Genomic DNA, 20669 nt, shown 5'->3' on the forward strand with positions numbered 1-20669 from the left:
ATATATATATATATATATATATGCCAATCATTTTTGATTACAAAGGGAACATATCGGACTTAACTCACAGCATTTGCGAGTTGATAAATCATATTTATGAATAATTTTATTTTCTAATTGTTGGTGATTGTAACAGTACTCAAGAAATATTGCAGCACATTCTTATCCTATTTATATTTTGTCCATACTTTAACAAATCTACATTCCATACAGACACTAACCTTCCAACTTTTGTTGCATTTTTTTATACATATGAATTGTATTTGGTCATATGGGTCATTTGGAAGGCACTGACAACCTGTATGACCTCATTATCGTCCCCCTATTGTTGTTGACTAAAATTCTCCAGTCGGGTTTATGAGGTAATTCATACTGTATGTTTAGAAATATGACACTGGGCAAGTTTTAATCACATGTCAAAATGAAATATTTGCAATATGCACAATTGTACACAATTTGTACATTTTAGGAATAGATCATCAATGGCATTTAAGAACATAGTTTGGAAAAGTTATACACAATTACATTGGGTACATGTACAAATCAAACAACCATTTTATTGCTGCCACATTACATATATAAACTATTTCAAGAGTGAGTGAAGTACATATTTAGGTAGAACATACCTGTCAATTAAGACTAACTGTCTAACATGTAGCAATATTAATAAATTAAAGATTTTCCAATTATTATATAAATATACTTTTAAAAGTTAGATTTTATGTCAAGAAAACTTTAAGCTGAGGCTTTCTGTTAGTTCACTTAATTACTTAATCGAAGGTTTTAACTTTTAATTGTATAGTTTCCCTCATTCTCTCAAGTTATATTTTCAATGAAGTGTTCTTATATTTTGGCCTCTACGAAGGAAGTGCGAGTTTTACCTACAATTATAAACCCTGCAATTGAAAGCTCTATAGCTGAGGTATTGAATTAAGTTATGAGTGTCCCCGCTATGTGGGTCAAAGCTGCACGATAAATAATTACCTGCAGGTTGAGGCCTAGCCTGCCACATTGTTGAAACACAAAGTACAGAACAACATAAAAAGTCCTGCTATATTCTACACTAATGCACATTGCACAGACCTGTTCTAAATCAACATTTAGCTTTTATTCTCCTGTAAAATGACTACATGCACAACCATCATGTTGTCTGCCCATTGCTTAGTATTGTCGGTTGTGGAGGAGTGTCAGAGTTGGGTTCAGGTGCTCAGTTGAAGGCTGGGTTGCGGAGTCCAGACAGGGTGTTGACAGGAGCGCTTTTGCCTTTGAGGAGGGTGAGGGAGAAGATGAAGAAGCAAACACTCATGACACCCAGGATGATCACGCCCGAGATGAGCGCGCTTGTCACTGTGTTCATCTGAAACACTGGAGCTTTCAGATGGGCTAGGGAAGCACAAACACAAAGGAAAAAAAAATCTGTTCATATTTCTACCAACTTTTCCTCTTCACCTTGAATGCAAAAGCCCTATGTAGAAACATCAATTGGTGATTGGCTGTTTTTCTTGTTATTGTTGCTATTTGTTAGCCAGATCACAGCTGACATGAAGATGATTTTGACGTCTTTTCCAGGACATCATGAAAGACATGAATATCATCCCCGTATCGGCTGTGATCTGGCCTAGTCCTGAACGTCATTGAAAGACATCATCACAACGTCATCCATATGTAATCTGGCTTATTGCCTTTCTCCCTTTTACTAATTTGCCTTGCTAGAATAATTTAAACATTACTTTAAATCCATAACAAGACTAAGGTGAAAAAAGTCAACTATTAAATTTGGCATTTTACAAGAAAAGCATTGTCTAAAAAATAATAAGCAGTGAAAGTTGTTTCAGAGTGAGGCAGGAATAAATAGGAGTTGCAGTAATCGAGTCTAGAAAATATAAAAGCATGTATGACTTTCTTCATGTCACTGAAGAACAGACTTTTTTATTTTGGAGATGGTTCCTAATAGTAGAAAACATGCTTGAATGACTTGTCTTGACCTGCTTTTCAAAAGGTAAGGTTTAAGTCAAATATGACTTTCTGGCAGAGTGTGTGGCATACAGAGCTAAAGAACCTAGCTGGGGGTTGAGTGCTTCAGTTACACAGAGTGGACCGATCAGTAAAACCTCTGTTTTGGTATTACTGAGTTGCAGATCATTTTGATGCATCCAGTCTTTAATTTTGTTAAGGTGATTAGGAAAAATGACTAATAGATATCAGCATGAAAACTTCCCCAGTTGATTACTGACATTAAGACAAATATCTTTTGTATTACAAGTTTTTAGAATTTTTATGTTTAAATATGCAAATAAGGTATTATCACTGCAAATATGCACTAATTTGCATATATTTCCAGAAGAGAAATCTGAACATTGGATAAAGCCAGATTCAAAATTCTTGTTTCATTGTGTTGACATATTAGAGTCAAAGGTTTTTACAGAGGGGATTTTGGTTATCTCTTTTTATCACTCCAACAGCCATAAAAAAAATCATTTTTAGGTATAAAATGTTGTATAAATCAGACTACCCCTCTGTAAAAACCTTAAGAATATATATAGGAATACAACTGGAAAGTTTGGTGTATATAAGTGCTGCTGAAGTGGAGATGTCTGGCTCAGAGTATGAGAAAAAAAACATTTTGAGAAAACGGCCTTTAAAGATTTGCATTGTAATAATTCATACTTTTTTAGTGGAAACAACTATTTACAGACAGAATATCTTATCAAATCATTAGCAACAACAATACAAACCACCTAAATCACATCAAAACTTATAACACAACATTTATGGCCTTCAACTGAATAGAACCCCAGTAAAAAACAGTGTACACACACACAAATGGTCCCATGTAGAACTGCCACCCTGGCCTAGATACCGTCTATAGCCTAATTTTCCATGCCTGCTTCATTTGTAGGGCCCTCTTCCAGTTCCTGCTGATGCATTTTCCCCTTTTTAGCTGTGCTCAGACTCTTGTGCCTATATTTTGCACTGGCAGTTGTGACAGCCTCAGCTTTCAAGATCCTGAGCATATCAGTTTCTCTCATTGAATTGACCTCACAACTGTGCTCTGAAGCCACAACTTCTCCATACAGAAAGCATGGCAGAGGCACACTCATTGAAGGTGGAGATGGTCATACTTGCTGCTGCCTCAAGCTTACTTTTCCCCACAAAGACCATTTTTGGACACCGCGCCCATATAACAGAATTAAGGCACTCATTTGCATTTTGAGTGGCCTCAGTCAGCTTATGGTGAAGATAACTAACCAGGCTCCCATCAGCACTGGTTCATAACAACATAACAAAACAAAACAAATTATGAATCATTCAAAAGATCAATATTTAGTACATCGGAGAAAGCAAACAAAGTAGACTAAATTATTTGAGTATCTGCACACTATCAGAGATACAAAGAAGAGATGGATCCTGACTAAATACAGGCTCGGAGACCACCAGCTGGGTCAGACAGAGATGCACTTCCTCCTCCACTGTGAAAAAGTATCTTCACTAAGAGATTTACACCTTGGAAAAATAGCCCAAAAAATAAAACTTCCCAATGTTAACACCAGAAAAGAAGCTGGAGGTTCTCCTAGGAGAGTGGGACAGCAGCTCCACTGACAGCTAAATATGTATCTGCCTGCCACAACCTGAGCGACGAACAACCACTTTAGGATCCCAAAATTACAGATTTGTTTAGTATTGTATGGTAATTATATTATACAAAAACTGTAACTGTTGTGTAATGTAATTGTTTTGTGTGTTGTATCGCGATAAGTAAAGTGTAGTATATATGTGACACCTTTATATTTAATATATGACATGTAGGCTATGAATTTCTGTAAACTGCTTTGAGAGCAATAGCGAGAGAGAGAGAGAGAGAGAGAGAGAGAGAGAGAGCGCGCTAGAGAAATAGTGTTTCCATACCTGTTACTCTCCTTTGGTGTCTCTGATACGTTTTAACATGAAGGCCAGGAATCCCCAACACTTTGCTGATTTTTTTGAGAGCTGCATATCCCAAGCCTAACTCGTGCACTAACAGCACCATTCGCACATTCACATCTAACGCTACGTTGTTCCTTGATACGTCTTGAAGACACTTGCCTGTACACATCTTCTTTGCAAAGACTGCACTCTAGTAGTAAACTGCTACAGAACCCATGATTCTACGGATCAATGCCAACTTTAAGCCCTGTCCCTGCGCAATAGAGGGTTTTCACGACGCGTCATCAGACCAGAAGCCGCCATAGTGGAGGTACTGTCACAACAAAGCATAGGCACTGAAGCAGATCCCGAACGTCGTCAAGGAAAATGGTTAATTATTGCCGTGTTTTACGTTGTACCAATAGGTCAGACCAAGAAAAACATTTGAAATATTATCGACTTCCAAAAGTTATTAAAAACCAGGGAGAGGAATGCCAGAAGTTATCAGAGGAAAGGAGGCACTCAACCAGGATCTACGAGGGAAAAATCTGTCTTGTTCGGTCTTTGAAATGAAAAAAAAAAAACTATTGAGAGTCACTTGACCACACCTTGAGTAAGGTTAGGTTGATGTTCGGTGACGAATCTGAACGAATCACGTCAGAAATTGGCATCAGCCAATGAGATTGAGCATTTAGAGTTAAATCCCCGATTGTACTTTCATGATTGGTTGCTGATAAAAAGGAAATGACCATATTTGGATCCGACAACATTGCACAGGAGAGAGAGCTTTCTAACGGTGTATGTGATGACAGGGTGCAGGACAGCGATCGTGGAGTAGCATGTTGATTTAGAATGACAACTTTTGTTGAATTCAGGAGAAATCTATAGACGCAAATAGTCAAATTGTAGTAAAATAAAGACCTACATGTGTATTTTGGACTTTTTTTCACCACAAGTCCGAAAGACATGTTATGGAAGACAAATAGCCCAAAATCTCAAAGTTGACCATTGCATAAAAAAATGATGTTTTTGCCTGCAGTGTCTCTCCTTAAGGTAATAATGCAGGGAAATGAGTCTATTTGGGTCATTAGAAATAATTGGTATATACAGCTGGGTGTCATCTGCATAACAGTGATAGGACACATTGGGCACTGTCTTGCACCCACCGCAGCGCAGCACAAAGCCCGACGCAAGTGTCTTTGCCCACGTCGTTTAAATATCAAATGCTCCTGAGCCCATCTTTGCGCCCATGGGCGTGCTGGTCTCACAGGAAGGTGTGTTCAGGTGAATTGTTGGCGTATTGCTATCTTGATGCAGCGGGAAGTGATCGCACCATTGACCAACAAAAACCTGATCTAAAGTCAATAGCGAACCATGCGCACGGACACTTTTTTCCACCGTCAAACTAGCAAAAGTGGATTTGGACACGCCCTAAACGCACCTGTACCATGCACCATGCACTTCACGCTGTGCACTTAGATCGTTAAAATAGGGCCATTATGTTTTTACATTAAGTGACCAAATGAAAGCATGTAAAGTGAGTAAAGGACTGGACCCAGAATAGAACCTTGTGGCACTCCACAAGTTATGTGAGCCAAGGAGTATATTGAGCTGCCAAGCAGTACTGAGAAAGTTCTGTCAGACAAAGCCATTTCCAACAGTAGATTGTGAAAATATGTATTTAATAAAACCAAATAAATTTGAACAGTTAACATGATTTAAACTTGAACATTTAACACATAGTCAGGGGCCACATGAGTTAAAGGGGTGATAGAATGATTATATAGGGTATTTCACACTGTTCCTTAAGGTCTCCTATTAGGGTATGTAACATTGGTTGGGCTGAAAATGTCCCAGGTGCTATTCTATGGGCCCTTATGCATCCCTGTGGAATGTCTCTATTTGGAACGACAGCTTTTCTTCCAAATATGGTATGCTCATGAATATTTAGATGAGCTGCGCGCTGATTGGTTGAGTGAACCACATACACATACACATACATTGGAGACGAGACAGCAGGTCTCATATTTCAGACACTGTAACATTATACATTGTTTGTGTGCTGTTTTGTTATTAAATTCACTTCTGAGACCTTTTTATGCGAGAAATCAACTATATAAAGCTCAAATATGGGGCGTTTTACGAAAATTGATGGCTAATTGCAAATTTGGTAAGATGTGTCGGACTTCAGGAGCTCCACACAGTCTGACGAGAAAGCGGCAGCCTGCTGGGCTCCATACCCAGGGCAAAGTCACCGTTTCTGGGTTACTGGACTACCGGGGCTCGGGGCTCCGCGGAGCTCGACCTGGCCGGCTGCCAGCTGCCAGCATAACTATCGTATATTTACAGTTTGAATTTTGTCACGGCATGTATATCACAGCTACCCTAAGGTCATACAAAGCTAACACTTTTGTCCGATTTCAATTTAAGGCATTTTTGTGAATTTGAGGGGTCTTGTTAGGAGGAGCTGCTAGCTAGGCTATGTGTCCCATTCATCCTATGAGAAAAGGTCGCCACTACACTTTCGGCATAACTATAGTATATTTACACTTTGAATTTCGTCACGGCATGTATATCATAGCTACCCTAAGGTCTTACAAAGCTTAGCTAACACTTTTGTCCGATTTCAATTTAATGCATTTTTGTAAATTTCAGAGGTCGTTAGGAGGAGGAAAGCTAGCTCTCATTGATAGAGCTCCATCCAGCTCACTCGCAGACAAGAGGCGTTTATTTCCCCGATCATTTGTTTAAATAACTCAACACAGATACACATTATAAGATTAACTGGAACCTGTGGTAAGAGATTGCGGGCGTAACAAGCTCGCTGACCGCGCTCTCACTCACACACACCGGCTATTTAGCAGGAAGAGGGGAGCTGCAGGCCCTGGAGCTCTGTCAGGGCAGCAGCGTTTGGTAGTCCAGTAACCGTGAAAAAGGTGACTTTGCGCGGGAATGGAGCACCACGGGCTGCCGGCCGTGACAGAGCTCCATCTAGCACACAGCAGGCCGGAGTCTGTGAAGGAGGACAGGCCGGGTGGCGAGGCAGCAACCCAGGCAGCACCGGCCGCTGAATTCCGACACACAGTCAGACAAAATTTGCAATTAGCCATACATTTTTGTAAAACGGCCCATATTTGACCTCTACATAGTTGATTTCTCAACGTGTTTAGCAGATGAGGAGAATGAAAGAGGTGAACATTTTGCATTAAATCTACGGACACTGCAATACGTATTAAGGGGAGAGGTGAGTGGTGATGAAGATGAGTCCATCCAGGAGTTTCTGCAGAGGGTGGAACTGATGTGCACAGATGAAACTGATGGAGATATAGGAGGCAGGGCGCTTAAGTCAACGGTGGGTGAGATCGGTGCCCCAAAGGCCATCTTGATTTTGGTTCCCTTCATGTAAATCCCTGCCATCAGACTGTTTTTGAACAACCTAAAATAGCATAAAGATAACCAATGTAAAACACAGAACAAGAGGAAAGCAACAGGATGAACAGAATATCATGAGATGTGGGACTGATGGTTTTTATGTTGCATTGTTTACATTGAGTTTTCATAATGAACTTAAGAATTTAATGTATTATTTATACATACATACATATGTCTGTCAGGCAGTCTCTCAGGGATTTCCCTCCCACTCACACCAGATGGGCAATCTGTGGATATCAATGCTGAATGTCAGCGGATTTTATCCATTTCAGAGACACCTCATACATCGTTGTTACAATGTGGTAAATATGTTACATTCCATTCCGTGGAAACTCTGAACAAAGCCTCTCTCATCTGTTTTAATTTGTATCATAAATTGTAACACTGTTTTGCTTTTTGAAGATGTATCTGTTTGAACCAACCTTGAACCAATCCTCCCCTCCTAGGACCTCTTACTTATCTTAATACTCTCACGTCATTTTAGTGAATGGAGTAATTGTTAGAAAATGTATATCCTTTTGTGTCTCATTAAACCTTTAAAACATTGTGAACTGAACCCTGCTTTGTGTTCTCTGAGATCTCGCCACTGCTTTCAGAATCAACTCACAGAGATTAAGCCAGTAGATAGTATTCGCACCACAAAACAATTATGATCGAATTGTTTCACAACAGACAATATAGACAATTCTTGTGGCTTCGCAACTATACTTAAAGAACAAGAAAGTGATGACACAAATGGCAATACCAATTTGTCCTTGTGTCATGGGTCTTGTGTTCTTGATCGAGTCTTTCCTCTGGAGTGAGGATGCATAGCATATCCCCTCAGCTCCTTAAGTTAGTCCAAAAAGGTCCAGCAGCTTGCTAGGGACTTTACGCTGACATTCTGATTTGAAAATCCAAATCACCATTACAAACAGTACTCATTTGCTTCTACATTGGTTCACATCAGTTTGATAGGAGTTGTTGGAAATAGAAATACAATAAGCACATGAAAGGCAACATACCATATGTGCAGATATCTTGTTACTGAAGCATTGTTCAAAAATGCAGCCACTCTGTAGCTAGATAATTAGATAATTATAAGCCTACATATTTATTGATTTACATGTATAAGTCTGACTAAGTCATTCAAGAGACCCATGTGTGTCTGCTATTGGGAGCTAATGAGTGTAATTCAACACGTTTAGACCATAGACTGTATATTAATGGACAAGGCATCCGGTTCGGCGAAGTGCTGCAAATGCGGAAGTACCTTAAACCTGCATTCTATCTGAATTCCAGCAGGGGGAGACACATGCGGTTGCAAAAGGAGTTCGGTTTCTGTAGAAGTCTATGAGAAAGTGACCCACTTCTCACTTGATTTATTACCTCAGTAGACATTTTCATAATGAGTTTATGGTCTCAATTGCTAGTTTTAAGTCTTCTGCAACACAGAATGATGTTCATTTTTTGAATTATGGTCTCGTTGTTTTTAAAATCGGCGATAAAGCAGGGGTTGTTTTAGGGCGTGGCTATGATGTGATTGCCAGTGAAAGTGTGTAACGTAATGTAGAGTGTAAGCAGCTCCTCCCTCACTCCTCCCTCTCGTCTAAAACCGTCACATCCGCAACTAGGATGGCTGCGTCCGTAACAGCAAATTTGACGACTCATAGCAGATCTCCACAAACCAATGGGTGACGTCACACATACTCTGTCCACTAATTTACAGTCTATGGTTTAGACAAGTTATTAGCATCAAAGCAGCATGAGCTAGCTAAAAGTAACGTTACACGCTATTCTTCCTCGGTCTCAGTGGACCCAGCTGAAAGTTAACAATGTGACTTAGCTCGAGCTCAGTCTCACACAGAGGGAGGCAAAGTGGATACTCTCAATGATGTGTAGCTGGCGGCATGATGTGCTCACCAGCAGCAGTGCTACACTAGCCAATGAGCTAACGTTGTTAGCATCGACTTTACACAGATGTCTAACACATTAGCTTGTAAGCTACTTTCAATTAAGTACATTACATTGCCTATACCATACACTTCCTTGGCAGTTGAGTTTTCACTTGATTCAAACATTCATTTAATGAAAATAAGATAATGTTACTTACTTTAAAGTGCTCTGAAGCTTTACCGGATGAGTGTCAAAGTGGTTTGCTGCTGCAGGCTGGAGAAACAAGTGTTCATTGTGTTTCCAGATCCGCCTTTCTTTCAAAAATCGCCAGAAAAGCACGAAAACCAATTAAAACCTTAGACTTTAAGAATTATTTTTTTTTTTTTTTACGTCTCCACGAAATCTTCCAACAAAAAATTGCTTGTTAATCTGGGTAAATTATGTTCTAATGTTATACAAGGAACATGACAGAAAGTCAGACCAGAATGAAAAACACGTGATTTGACTTTGATTACAAATATTTTTTGTTTGCTCTGGTTCGAATCAGTTGATGAGCTTGTAAACTTGGAGCGTTTTCCCCTTGGTTTGGTTTGGTTTCACACAGAAAAGAAATCCAAGCAAACCAAAATGCTTAACTACAAACCACGCAAGAAAGTTCACTCCCCTTATTGGTCAGATGTGTCTGGGTCGGGAGCAGGGAAGTAAATACAGGAAGAAGGTCTGTGTTCTGGACCAGTGCATATTTATTGCATCTCCATGATCAAACCAGCTCAATTCATTTAAATTATTTTCAGACATTGTGTCCCAAGCGACGTTACTAGGTCTGCTCTGGTCACGAGACTTCACTCTGCGCAGCCGGTGTCTGTCTCCAACTCTAGCTGCGGCTGGTTTGAACACGGAAATGCGAGTGGCCGCAGTCAATTTTTGTGAGAGAAACATTGCAAGCTGCTACAGTTTGCTGCTCTGCCACATCGCAGATTGAAAAGCACACCTGACTACAGGAGCTATTGAGCTCAGACTTGCGGAGTTCAAATAGTTGGGGTGGTTCAAGATCGGATCTTGTTCTCACCACAAACACACCGCTCCAGAGTTCGTTTGAAAGCGGAGGTCTTGGTATGCATGTTTGGTCTGCTTTTGGTGCGCATCATTTTTGCTGCATTCACACCAGCCCAAACAAACCACACCAAGGGGGAAGCCAACTTTTGTGCCATTTAACCAAACTTAATGGGGCAGGTGTGAAGGCCACCTTAGTTATCCTCGTGGAGAATTCAATGCCAAAGTATTTTTTAGTTGAAATAGGGTGAAATTCTGGGCCTGATCTGACTAGTCATGATATGACTTGATCTGGCCCCATCGGACTCTCACTGATTCGTCCGGGTCCGTCCATGTTTGCTGAATGTATGTGTCAAATGATTCTTACTGCAATCCCTCAGGGCATACATCAAACATCAGGATAACACATAATAGTGTAGAAGAGTATATGAGGCATTTTCCTTTTAATTGGAAGGTTTTGACTATTTCGAATGGCTTCCTTTTTATTATTGAAAGGCAATACCACTTTAAAAGTGTAATTCCACATAGACAGAATGTGAAGGCTTACCCAGTTGAGAGTTGTTGGTTGGCGTTTCATCTGTAAAAAAAAAAAGTAAGGGCATTTAAAGGTAACAGCATTATACTGTAATCAGTCCCGTACTTTACTGTGCAATGGCGTGATTTAATTTTTTTGTACAGTACATGAGTCAACCAACAGGATGGCTTCAGGCACTCTCTATCTAGGACGCCCAGATAAGTTCTCACCATCTGTCATTAACAACCTTGGATTTGACACACTCGAGTACCTTCTATTATATCCATTCTGAAAATCATTGCAGATAAAAACAACTTGTGGAATTGTAAGAAATCACAGAAAAGAACAATTGTACATTTTGAAAGAAATAAAAAAGATTCTGTATTGTGTTTCAGGTAGAAAGAAAAGGCTCCTCAGACAGTAGACAGTAGTGGATCATGTCAGGAAAATAAGGGTGGTTGGTGGGAAACAGACACTGAAGAAAAGGAATAACAGAGGAGAAGGAGTATTGTTAAATTGTACCACTACGAGTGATGATAGGCCCAGCAGTCAGGACAGCATTCCCAGATGCAGTGTTTGATTCCTTCCCCTCTGAGACATCTCTCTTTTTCCTGCTGCCACAGATCTATGAAACATGTAAAACAAGGCAATGCCATCAAAGAGAAACATGGTGGTAGAATCAAACCCCACTGAAGTGTTGCATGTTCTCATGATAAGGAGACACATACTGGATGGTTAATATGACCCATTAATGTTGCCCTTTTACATTTTAGAAATGTATTTTAGAAATGTATTTCTGTGCTTTTATGCTATATTGTCATATTAAATGCAATATATGAATGTGCTATATGCATTATTTTGTTCCCATTTGTTCTACTCCATGACATTTTAATATTTAGTAATTTATAATTTAAAGTGAACGTAAGTTATGACTTTATGACTTTTATGACTTTTTTTTATGCCAGTGGTTCTGAAACTTTTTCACATCAAGGACCCCTAAACTGACACAAATTAGACCACGGACCTAGCCTGACAAGCCAGCCCTACATCAAGATGTTGAGTCTGGGAACTCACCATTGACAGTGCTCAATCCGAGGGGCGGGATAAACAGTTGTCTTTCAAATTCCCTCTGTACGCAATAGCATAGCGCTACAACCAGGACGAGCAACGAAGAAGGTAGCGAAGCTAATTGATAGATTAAACTTTTGCCGTATCCGGTCGGCAAAACTCCGAACACATCTTCCTTTTTTAAGAATGACTTCAGTGCCGTTCTTTGTTCTTTTCTCAAAGAAAAGCTTAACTCCAAGTCTTCCAGAAGACCGCTGTTCCCAGCAGCAGCAGCCATAAGTCCGCCTACCGACTCTATACACGATGTGATTGACCTGACCAGAGTTTGGTTTTTCCAGCTCGCAAGCCAACGGAGAGTGTCTAGACCCCCCTGGCTGCAAATTAAATTTGCTGCCGCTAGGGTGCATCTAGATTTCTAGGCTACCACGGACTTCCATCTGATAAGACTTTGTCCCAGGGTCCCCTACCTGATAGAATTTTTGCTTTTAGATGCTGTGATGTTTACAGAAAGTGAATGAAACCCATGAGCAAAATAGTCATACAATCTGTTACTTATGGATGAAATTATAGTGAAAATAAATGATTCCCCTTTTTGTTGGGGACCCCCAGGGGTCCTTGAAGGGGTTCCAGGGACCCCACTTTGAGAACAAATGATCTATGCGACCAAACAATGACCGTCACCTCGATCTTCACCTTGAATGATGCTATCCTTCTACCTATTCTCTTATAACAAAGTCACGTGACTGACCTAGGAAGCTTGGCTCGCCCATTATAAGAGCATCCAGGTGAACATGCCTTCTCCTCTAGCCTGGGATTCCTCAGTCCCTTCCAAGCAACAAGAGATGGTAATGGTCTGATAGATCCAAAGTTAGTCATAACCTACAATCTATTTCGATCTCACTCAGACAGTCACCACTGTCCTCATCTTGAATGACTAGTATCATCAGAGTTGCGACGAACAAAGGACTCCACTTCCAGCAGCCGAAAGGACTACAGAACCCAGTGGTGCCCATGCTGCCACATTGACTCTCAGTGGCGTAACAAGCCAACACCAGGCCCTTATGCAGGATTATCAAGGCGGGCCCCCCTACTACAGCAAGTGATGACGGCGCAATGTCCACAAGTAGGCTACCATGAATAGGACAGGATAGGATCATAGAGACACAGTATATAAGAGATGAGATGAATGACAAAATCAAGAGTAGCCTATGCGCACCACAACAACAAAAAAAACACTGGTGAATGTGCACCATAACAAGAGCAGTCCCTCCAGGATTTCGCGGCCTTTTTTTGAGATTGTTGCGGCCCAAAATGCCTGATTTCGAGGGAGATTTTGTAAAACATTTCGATAAAAGTTGCGATGTCTTTTGTATGTTTGTTGCAATGAAGTTGCGGAAGACAGTGAAAGTTGCAAATAAAGTTGCAATTTCTTTTGTATAGTTCTTTAAAAATAAAAAGGAAACTTGTTTTGGGGAGAATAATAATTATTACTATTAATGAATTACTCTGGGCTGAGATTTCCTAGGAACCTTACCAAAAAGGCTCAGGATGCTGCAAATGTTGGTGTAATATGAAAATGGCTGGTGGATTTAAGACAAAAAATATGAATTCATTGAATGAATCAAATATGAACATATATGTCACTGTCAGTGGCTTGTTGATCTTTACATTGTTAGTTAATTTCCTATCCTGGGCTGGAACACACATTCATACGGTTTGATAAAGTACTTATTGGACTTTAACTTATCATTGCACTTACAATAACGAGCGTAGCTGTCCTCAATTTAGGTCATCCTGTACGTCTCATCTGCGGTTTTTCCTGCATCCACCGTGTGTGTTTTGTGTAAATGGTAAATTGGTAAATGTGAGGTGTTCGAGTCACACGTGTCTCGTCCATGGATGTATTAAGAGAACGGTCTCGTTTTTATATCAAAAACAAGGAAATTAATTTGACGCGATCTCACCAAGGCGGTAAGCATCTGTCAACAACCCGTAGATCCTATGGCGCCATTTTGATGATAACAAGCACTCACCCGCCGTTAGCATTCCATTGACTGCCATTCATTTTGACATCACTTTGACAGCGAATAACTTTACATCTGAAGCGTTTAAAGACTTTATTTGTCCATTGTTTATTTCTAAAGAAACACGACAATATATAAAAGGCTCCATTACCTTGTATCTCACGTTATGGCTCCGTAGCAGACGTTTTTGTAAAAATAAGCTAACGATTGTGTCATAACCACGTGACTTACTGTCGCATAGTAGAGGAATTACCTTATAGTACAGGAGAAGCTTGCAGGCAGTTTCAACTTACATTAGCTGTTTAAGTTTAATTACTAATGTTAACTAGCATTTTAGTTAGCAATAATTAGCCTGTGCCCATGTTATCTCCTTACATATACCTATGCTCTCTGTCTCTGCAAAATTGAGAATGATTGAGATTTCTCTTGGCACAGCTACCAGAAGACTTCCAACTTTCAGACAGGTTGCTCATGTCACATTTACGTCGTCTCTCTCAGTTGGAGGCTGCTCAGTAACGCTCAGCGCTCACCGGAAAAGTGCTTCTAATATCCTTCACTGGTCTCCGTCCAGAGCAACGGGATCTGTTGGTCCAGTTTATATACTGTCTATGGTTCTCACTCCTGCTTGGTCAGTGGCTCTCAGAGTGCACGTGGGACTGCTGGGATTGTCGCGAGTAATGAAAATGCGATAGGGGGCCCTGGCTGTCAATCAATATCTTCCAGTCATGCGGGCCCCTAGGCCCGTAAGCAACCGCGTACCCTGCTTACCGATAGTTACGCGTCTGTTGACTCTTTAAAAACGAGAACAAGTGCATGGAACATTCCAGTCCAATACGCCATGGACTGGTAGCTAACCAACCAGCTTTTCACACAGTTATGGATGCCCTGAAAGGCAAGGTGATTTTTTTGTTGTTGCAGGCAATGTTGGCTAAAACCAACAGTTTATCTCCTATGAACGAGATATTATTTCCTATGTACGGGATGTCATCTTCACTGTAAATCCGAATTCGCTAACTCAACCTAAAAAAATGTTGGAAACGGCTTGCACTCAAAACTTTTAATTTAGTACAGTATGGTAACATTAAAGTTTTGAGTACACTAAACATAAAATAAATGTGTCACATTAGTGTTATCTGAAAGGAAATTTATGTCAGTTTAACATAATTTTTTTAGTCATGCAACAAAAATAATTAGTGTTTTCTTAACATATTATTCTACGTTATATTAACATTGAATGATCAGGTTACTTAATGTGTATTTATATGTTTATTAAACACAAAAAGTGATGTGTCATAACTTGTTAATTTTATGTACAAACAACAATTAAACAGTGAAAACAACATTACCACATCTATAGCGGAGATAGCATGAGTGTTTGGGTGTGGCCACCCAAGGACCCCATGCTAAATAGGGGCCCCTCTAAAGCCGCTGATCTTGCATCACTTTACACAAAAGGACCACTAGTGAAGTGACACACCGCAGCTTAATGGCTGAAGGAACCCTATTACTGCTCAAAGTCTAATGCTGCAATACTCCAGCTCTTATCAAACGTAACAGTCACTTAACTCATGGTTACAAATGTAAATCAGCACAACAATGACAATTACCAGGCAACAAAAATTCTAAGCAGACACGTTTAATAAACGGAATTCATAAAGTTATTTGTATTTCGAACAAACTGCAAACTTTTCAGCAAATTTTAACACAACTCTATTTACCGCCTTGCATCATGGGAATTGACCAGCCAATGAACCAATTGCATCTGACTGCAGTATGATCAAATCAAACATAACACAAATTGTATGTATCCTTTCTATTCAAACATTTTAAATTAGACAAACAAAGAAATGGAAGTTGTTCTCAACCTTTAAATTTAACGTTGCTTTGACTAGTTAAAACTTAATTATGTGTACTAAAACATAATACGTTTGTAAAAACACAAAACATTGTGGCAGTTTTATGGTAAAACAGCACAAAATATTTGTGTTCAGCATAACTCTGGAACTTATGTTGTAATTATGTGTTTTTGTTGTGTTAAGTGAACACAATATTTTCATTTTGTTGGACATGAAAGTGACCGCTTGTCATATGAACATAAAAACATTGAGTACGTATTTTGACAACCATTTTTAGGTTTACTTAACTATCAAAATATATGCTAAGTGCACAGTATATGTGTTGTTAATTGGCCTTGAACTAATTATGTGATGTTGACGTTATACATTTAAGTAGAATGAACTCAAAAGTCAGAAATTGTTGACTTAACATAAAAAAATTATGTCAACCTCACATGGGATGATTTTTTGTGTCAAATGAACATAAAGTTTTTAGGTTGTTTTGACAATCCTGAACATTTGTGTGGACGTAACATTAAAATTTTGTGTCATGGATGGATTGGGGTTTACAGTGTTCTACGTAGGACATAATATCTAAAAGTTTATGTTGTCTGTTTTGATACTGAGAAAAACCATGCTGAAGCACTTACTGCATGATACAAAGGGCATTGAAAGTTCAGCCAAATGCAGCATAAACAAAAAGGTTTTACCTTCTCAGTTAACAGATGTCCACTGTATAACATATGGAACTTTTTTATAATACCGCCCGTCTGCAATGTCCAGGTTCCCACTCAGCGAGCGAGCGAACAAGAGAAAGTTTTTTTGTACTAACAATACTAATGCAACACCACCGTGCAGCCCACTGCATGTATTTCACATACCAGCCAACAGGCAGGATTTACACAATCATCACTGCAGCTCTCATGAAGCAGCTCATTTGCAGAGGAGTCATAGAGAATACCAAACAGCGTTCTCCATGGTTCTGAAACAACAGCTAACAATAATCACACATCAACAAAATAAATCATATTCCTGATATCAAAATACTGAGTGAAGTTTAGAAAGAATGAAGAACAGACATCTCACTACTCACTACGTCAAGTACAAGACTTTGGCAAATTTCAAGAATCTTGGCAAATTAAGATAAACAGACTACATACAGACACTTTCATTTTAGCTTGTTCGTAGCAAGCAGAGTAGCCCGCTGTGTGTGTTTAAAACAGTGGCGGATGAGAGACTACATGCAGACAGAGAGGATTTAAATACCGCTTTCTACATGTTTATGCCTGTTAAACAGGTTTATTGATAAAGTATTGGCTTGTTACTCACAAATGGTTTTATTGCACTTACTAGACTATAATGTTAGTTGTCAACTTCACTGTGGCCCTGCTCACTCACTACAGTCCATGTGTGTGTCATTGTGTGCGTGGAGCGTGGACATCGCTGTTTAGAATTCCTTCCATCTCTAAAATGCAAAAGTTTGTCTCCAAATCAATTATGCTTGAACCTGCATGGCATTTTATCTGGTTTATCATGGGCGTTGGCCGGTGTGAGTTAGATCGTCCCACAATACCAAAACTAATCGGCATGTGAATAGAGATCTCCCTGTGAAATGTTACCTGCAGTGACCGAGTAATGTGAAAAGATTTGGCAGTGGACACGTTTGAAATTTTAAATTATAAGGTTTCCGTCAATATTTTCCCCCATGCTTGTATGATAAAAACGTGTGAAGCTATTAATCTAAATACATTTAAATACAATTTAGTTCTTATGCTGCTGAGCTCCGCTGGTAGAGCTCTCGAACCCAGAGGGTTTAACAGAGGTGGGCCGTCGACACCACTCACTGCCGCATATATAGTACATGCATGTTGAACACACACATACTGTAATACACATGCTCAGACTAACCCCTCTGATACGATACTTAAATTAACACACAACAGGCCAAGCCTATTTACACATAAATGTACAGATGGAACAATAGTGACAGGGATAGCTCTATAATTGATTAAAGGGGGTGAAAGTTGTAAATGTTATAATGATTGTCCCAGCCTTTCATGCATCCACCTATAATGTTCTTTTCTCTGCTGAGTTTAGCTGCAGAGCTGCTCCACTCAGCAGACAGCTTAAGTTGTTGTCAGGCAAATTTAGAGAGACTCTGTGTGCATTTTGCACCAGGAACAGCAGTGTTACTTCATTATTTCAGAAGCTAAAAGTTAAGTTATTTCCCTCTGTCAAGTTCAATGTTTTTTTACAGTGCTCTTTTTTTGTCTCTATAGCCTATCTACACTGTTTAACCCAAATCAGTGCTATACACAGTTCCATTATATTTTACAGTAGACATTTGTAAAACCTTATGTTTATACTGCATTTGGCCGAACTTTCAATTCCCTTTGTATCATGCACTAAACGCTTCAGCATGGCTTTCTCACCCTCAAAACAGCCTACCTTAGAAGTAAAAGTTTATCTCGTACCTAGAAGTTAAACCTTCTGTTCTGTTTTTGGCCAACGATGCCCCAAAAAACTTTTCACCTTGCCTTTCAGAGCTTCCGTACTGAACGCATGAGGGGAGGTTGACAAAAAAAAACACTCACAGCAAACAGCAAGTCAAATACAGCAAGCCAGTTCAAATTACTTCCAACTCTCCCGGGAGAAAATATAGAAAGGTGAAAGCAGCACTTCTGTGGAAATCTATGGAATTAGTGAAGTTACCTGCTTAACGAGCCTTGCCAAACAAATACACCAAGGGTTAATAACATAACCACTTTTGTCTCAAAGCAATGTCTCAATGCGCCAAACTATAAAACAAAAAACACCTAAATCCTCAGGGACATGAGGCACCTGCACAGAAGTGACGGACTAACTATAGTGGAGTCCCAAACATAATTATGATACTTACGATCTCAGATGAGGTGAGTAAGGCAAAGAAGAGGAAGCATGTTCACCCAGATGCTCTTATAATGGGAGAGCCAAACCTCCAAAGTTCAGTCACATGACTTTGTTGTTAAAAGATTTCAAGGATTGGTAGAAGGATGGCATCATTCAAGGTGACGATCTGAGTGAGATCGAAAGAGCTCAGCCCAGTGTCTTCTTAGAGAGTATACTGACTGAAGGAAGGAACACAGCCTGATTACATGTTACTGTATATCAAGCAGCTGCTCAGGCCTGAACACTTTTAGAGATTAACATTAGCCCTCAGCTGCTGTCAATAAGGCCCCAATGAAGCATTTAGGAATGTGAGCAGGAAATCAGAGTTACTTAAGATTCAGCAATATAAATGGCCTGCTCTGGAATAACATCTGACAAACATATCTGATATGTTTCTTAATTGGCAGAAAAGATCACACGTTTGACTTTGAAGGGTGACGTGTTTTTCTTTATGAGCCAAGGCAATATGTGCATATAAATGCATGATATCTGACTGTTAATGTTCAGCATGTCAGTTAACACCTCAAGGTAGTATAGACCCTGATGCTAATTACTAATGTAATCAATACTGGAATAGAATTTTTTAATTCAGATGTTGTTATGACATTGTTATGGCATTCTGACTTGGTAATTGATATTGTATGGTTATCAGTGGTGGAAGAAGTATTCAGATCCTTTACTTAAGTAAAAGTACCAATGCAACAATGTAAAGAAACTCTATCACAAATCCTGCATTTAAATTCTTATTTAAGTAAAAGTACAGACGTATTAACAGCAAAATGTAATAGAATAGAAGTATTCATACAGAATGACCCAGTGTTATATTGATATTTTGATTGTTATTACTGATATAAGAATAATTTTAATGTAGATAGTTGAGGTAAAGCTAATGTTCACAATTTTATATACTGTTGGGTAGTTTAATTCATAAAAATACATCATATTTAATGAGATAAGAAAATGGTTTGTATGTAAATTCTTAATCTGCAACATAACTACTAATTCTAATTGTCAAATAAATGTAGAAGAGTAAAAAGTACAATATTTCCCTCAGAAATGTATAATAATATAATGAGTATAAAACAGAAAATGGTCAAGTCCCTCAAATTTGTACTTGAACACTAGCTGAGTAAATGTACTTAGTTACTCTCCACTACTTCTGATTGTGTGTATGAGTAAATGTTTGATATTTGGAGTCTCTTTGTCACAGGCTTCCCTCATGAAATGAAGCTGTAGATGGGTTTAAGAGTGATACTGAAAATATGGGTGTTATATTTTATCCTAATAGTTGGTCATGTTACGTGTGAAAGTGTCCTGTGTTATAATCTCACTGGCATGAGCATTGGACAGTCATCTGCTCGACACAGTTTGGTGACACAGTGCAGGAAGACGGTGGACATCTTCTGGTTCTTGTGCTTTACGAAGCGGAATACTTCAAAGGCAAAGCGGCCCATTTGGCTCTTCCCATTTTCAAAGACGGCAGTCTGGGGGTCTTTTTCACAACTGGCTCAGGGAGGGAAAATCAGAAAGTATTGTTAGAAAGAAGAGCAACAAAACATAATAACTGACCAAAATAATACATCTGTGAGTGAATTTGAGTTACCTAAAGAAAAGATCATAGCGGAGGTCATCGTTAGGGTTTCCAGAGGGCGTGGTGTAACAGTAGTCCATTAGAACGTTCCATCTATTTGACGTGAAAGATTAGTAAATTCAGAGTTTGTGGATTTAAATGCAAATGAGATCATGTAAGGGGCTACTCAGACACTTTGGTGGCCCATTGCCTACCTCTCCTGGAATGTGAAAAGAAGATTGCCACCAAAATCTTTGTGTTTTCATTAGACATAAAGAACTACTGTATAATGTAACATTACAACCCCGTCTCCTAGAAAAAACATTTATATACTACAGTACTTACTTGTTTTCCCAATTATGTTTTGCAAGGAAATTTAATTATTGCCTTGAAGTTATTTCTAGAGTAGAAAGCGTTACATTTATGTAAAGCATGTCATTCGGAGATGGTCAAAATGTATAGCGGTC

At 39.2% G+C, this 20669-nt stretch overlaps 1 protein-coding gene across 1 annotated transcript in view; it reads right to left on the bottom strand.

Annotated features, from left to right (window-relative positions):
- Positions 1-379: 379 nt before the first annotated feature.
- zpld1a (zona pellucida-like domain containing 1a) overlaps positions 380-20669 on the bottom strand; it is a 28517-nt gene continuing 8227 nt past the window's right edge. Inside the window, exons 7-11 of the mRNA XM_035991035.1 lie at positions 20236-20316; positions 19964-20135; positions 11300-11402; positions 10811-10840; positions 380-1383 (exon numbers count right to left, since the gene is read on the bottom strand). Of these exons, the coding sequence (XP_035846928.1) occupies positions 1208-1383; positions 10811-10840; positions 11300-11402; positions 19964-20135; positions 20236-20316 (562 nt within the window). The 3' untranslated portion in view covers positions 380-1207. The remainder of the gene's footprint in view (positions 1384-10810; positions 10841-11299; positions 11403-19963; positions 20136-20235; positions 20317-20669) is intronic.

This window comes from Sander lucioperca, chromosome 13, assembly GCF_008315115.2.
Source record: "Sander lucioperca isolate FBNREF2018 chromosome 13, SLUC_FBN_1.2, whole genome shotgun sequence".
Classification (NCBI taxonomy): domain Eukaryota; kingdom Metazoa; phylum Chordata; class Actinopteri; order Perciformes; family Percidae; genus Sander; species Sander lucioperca.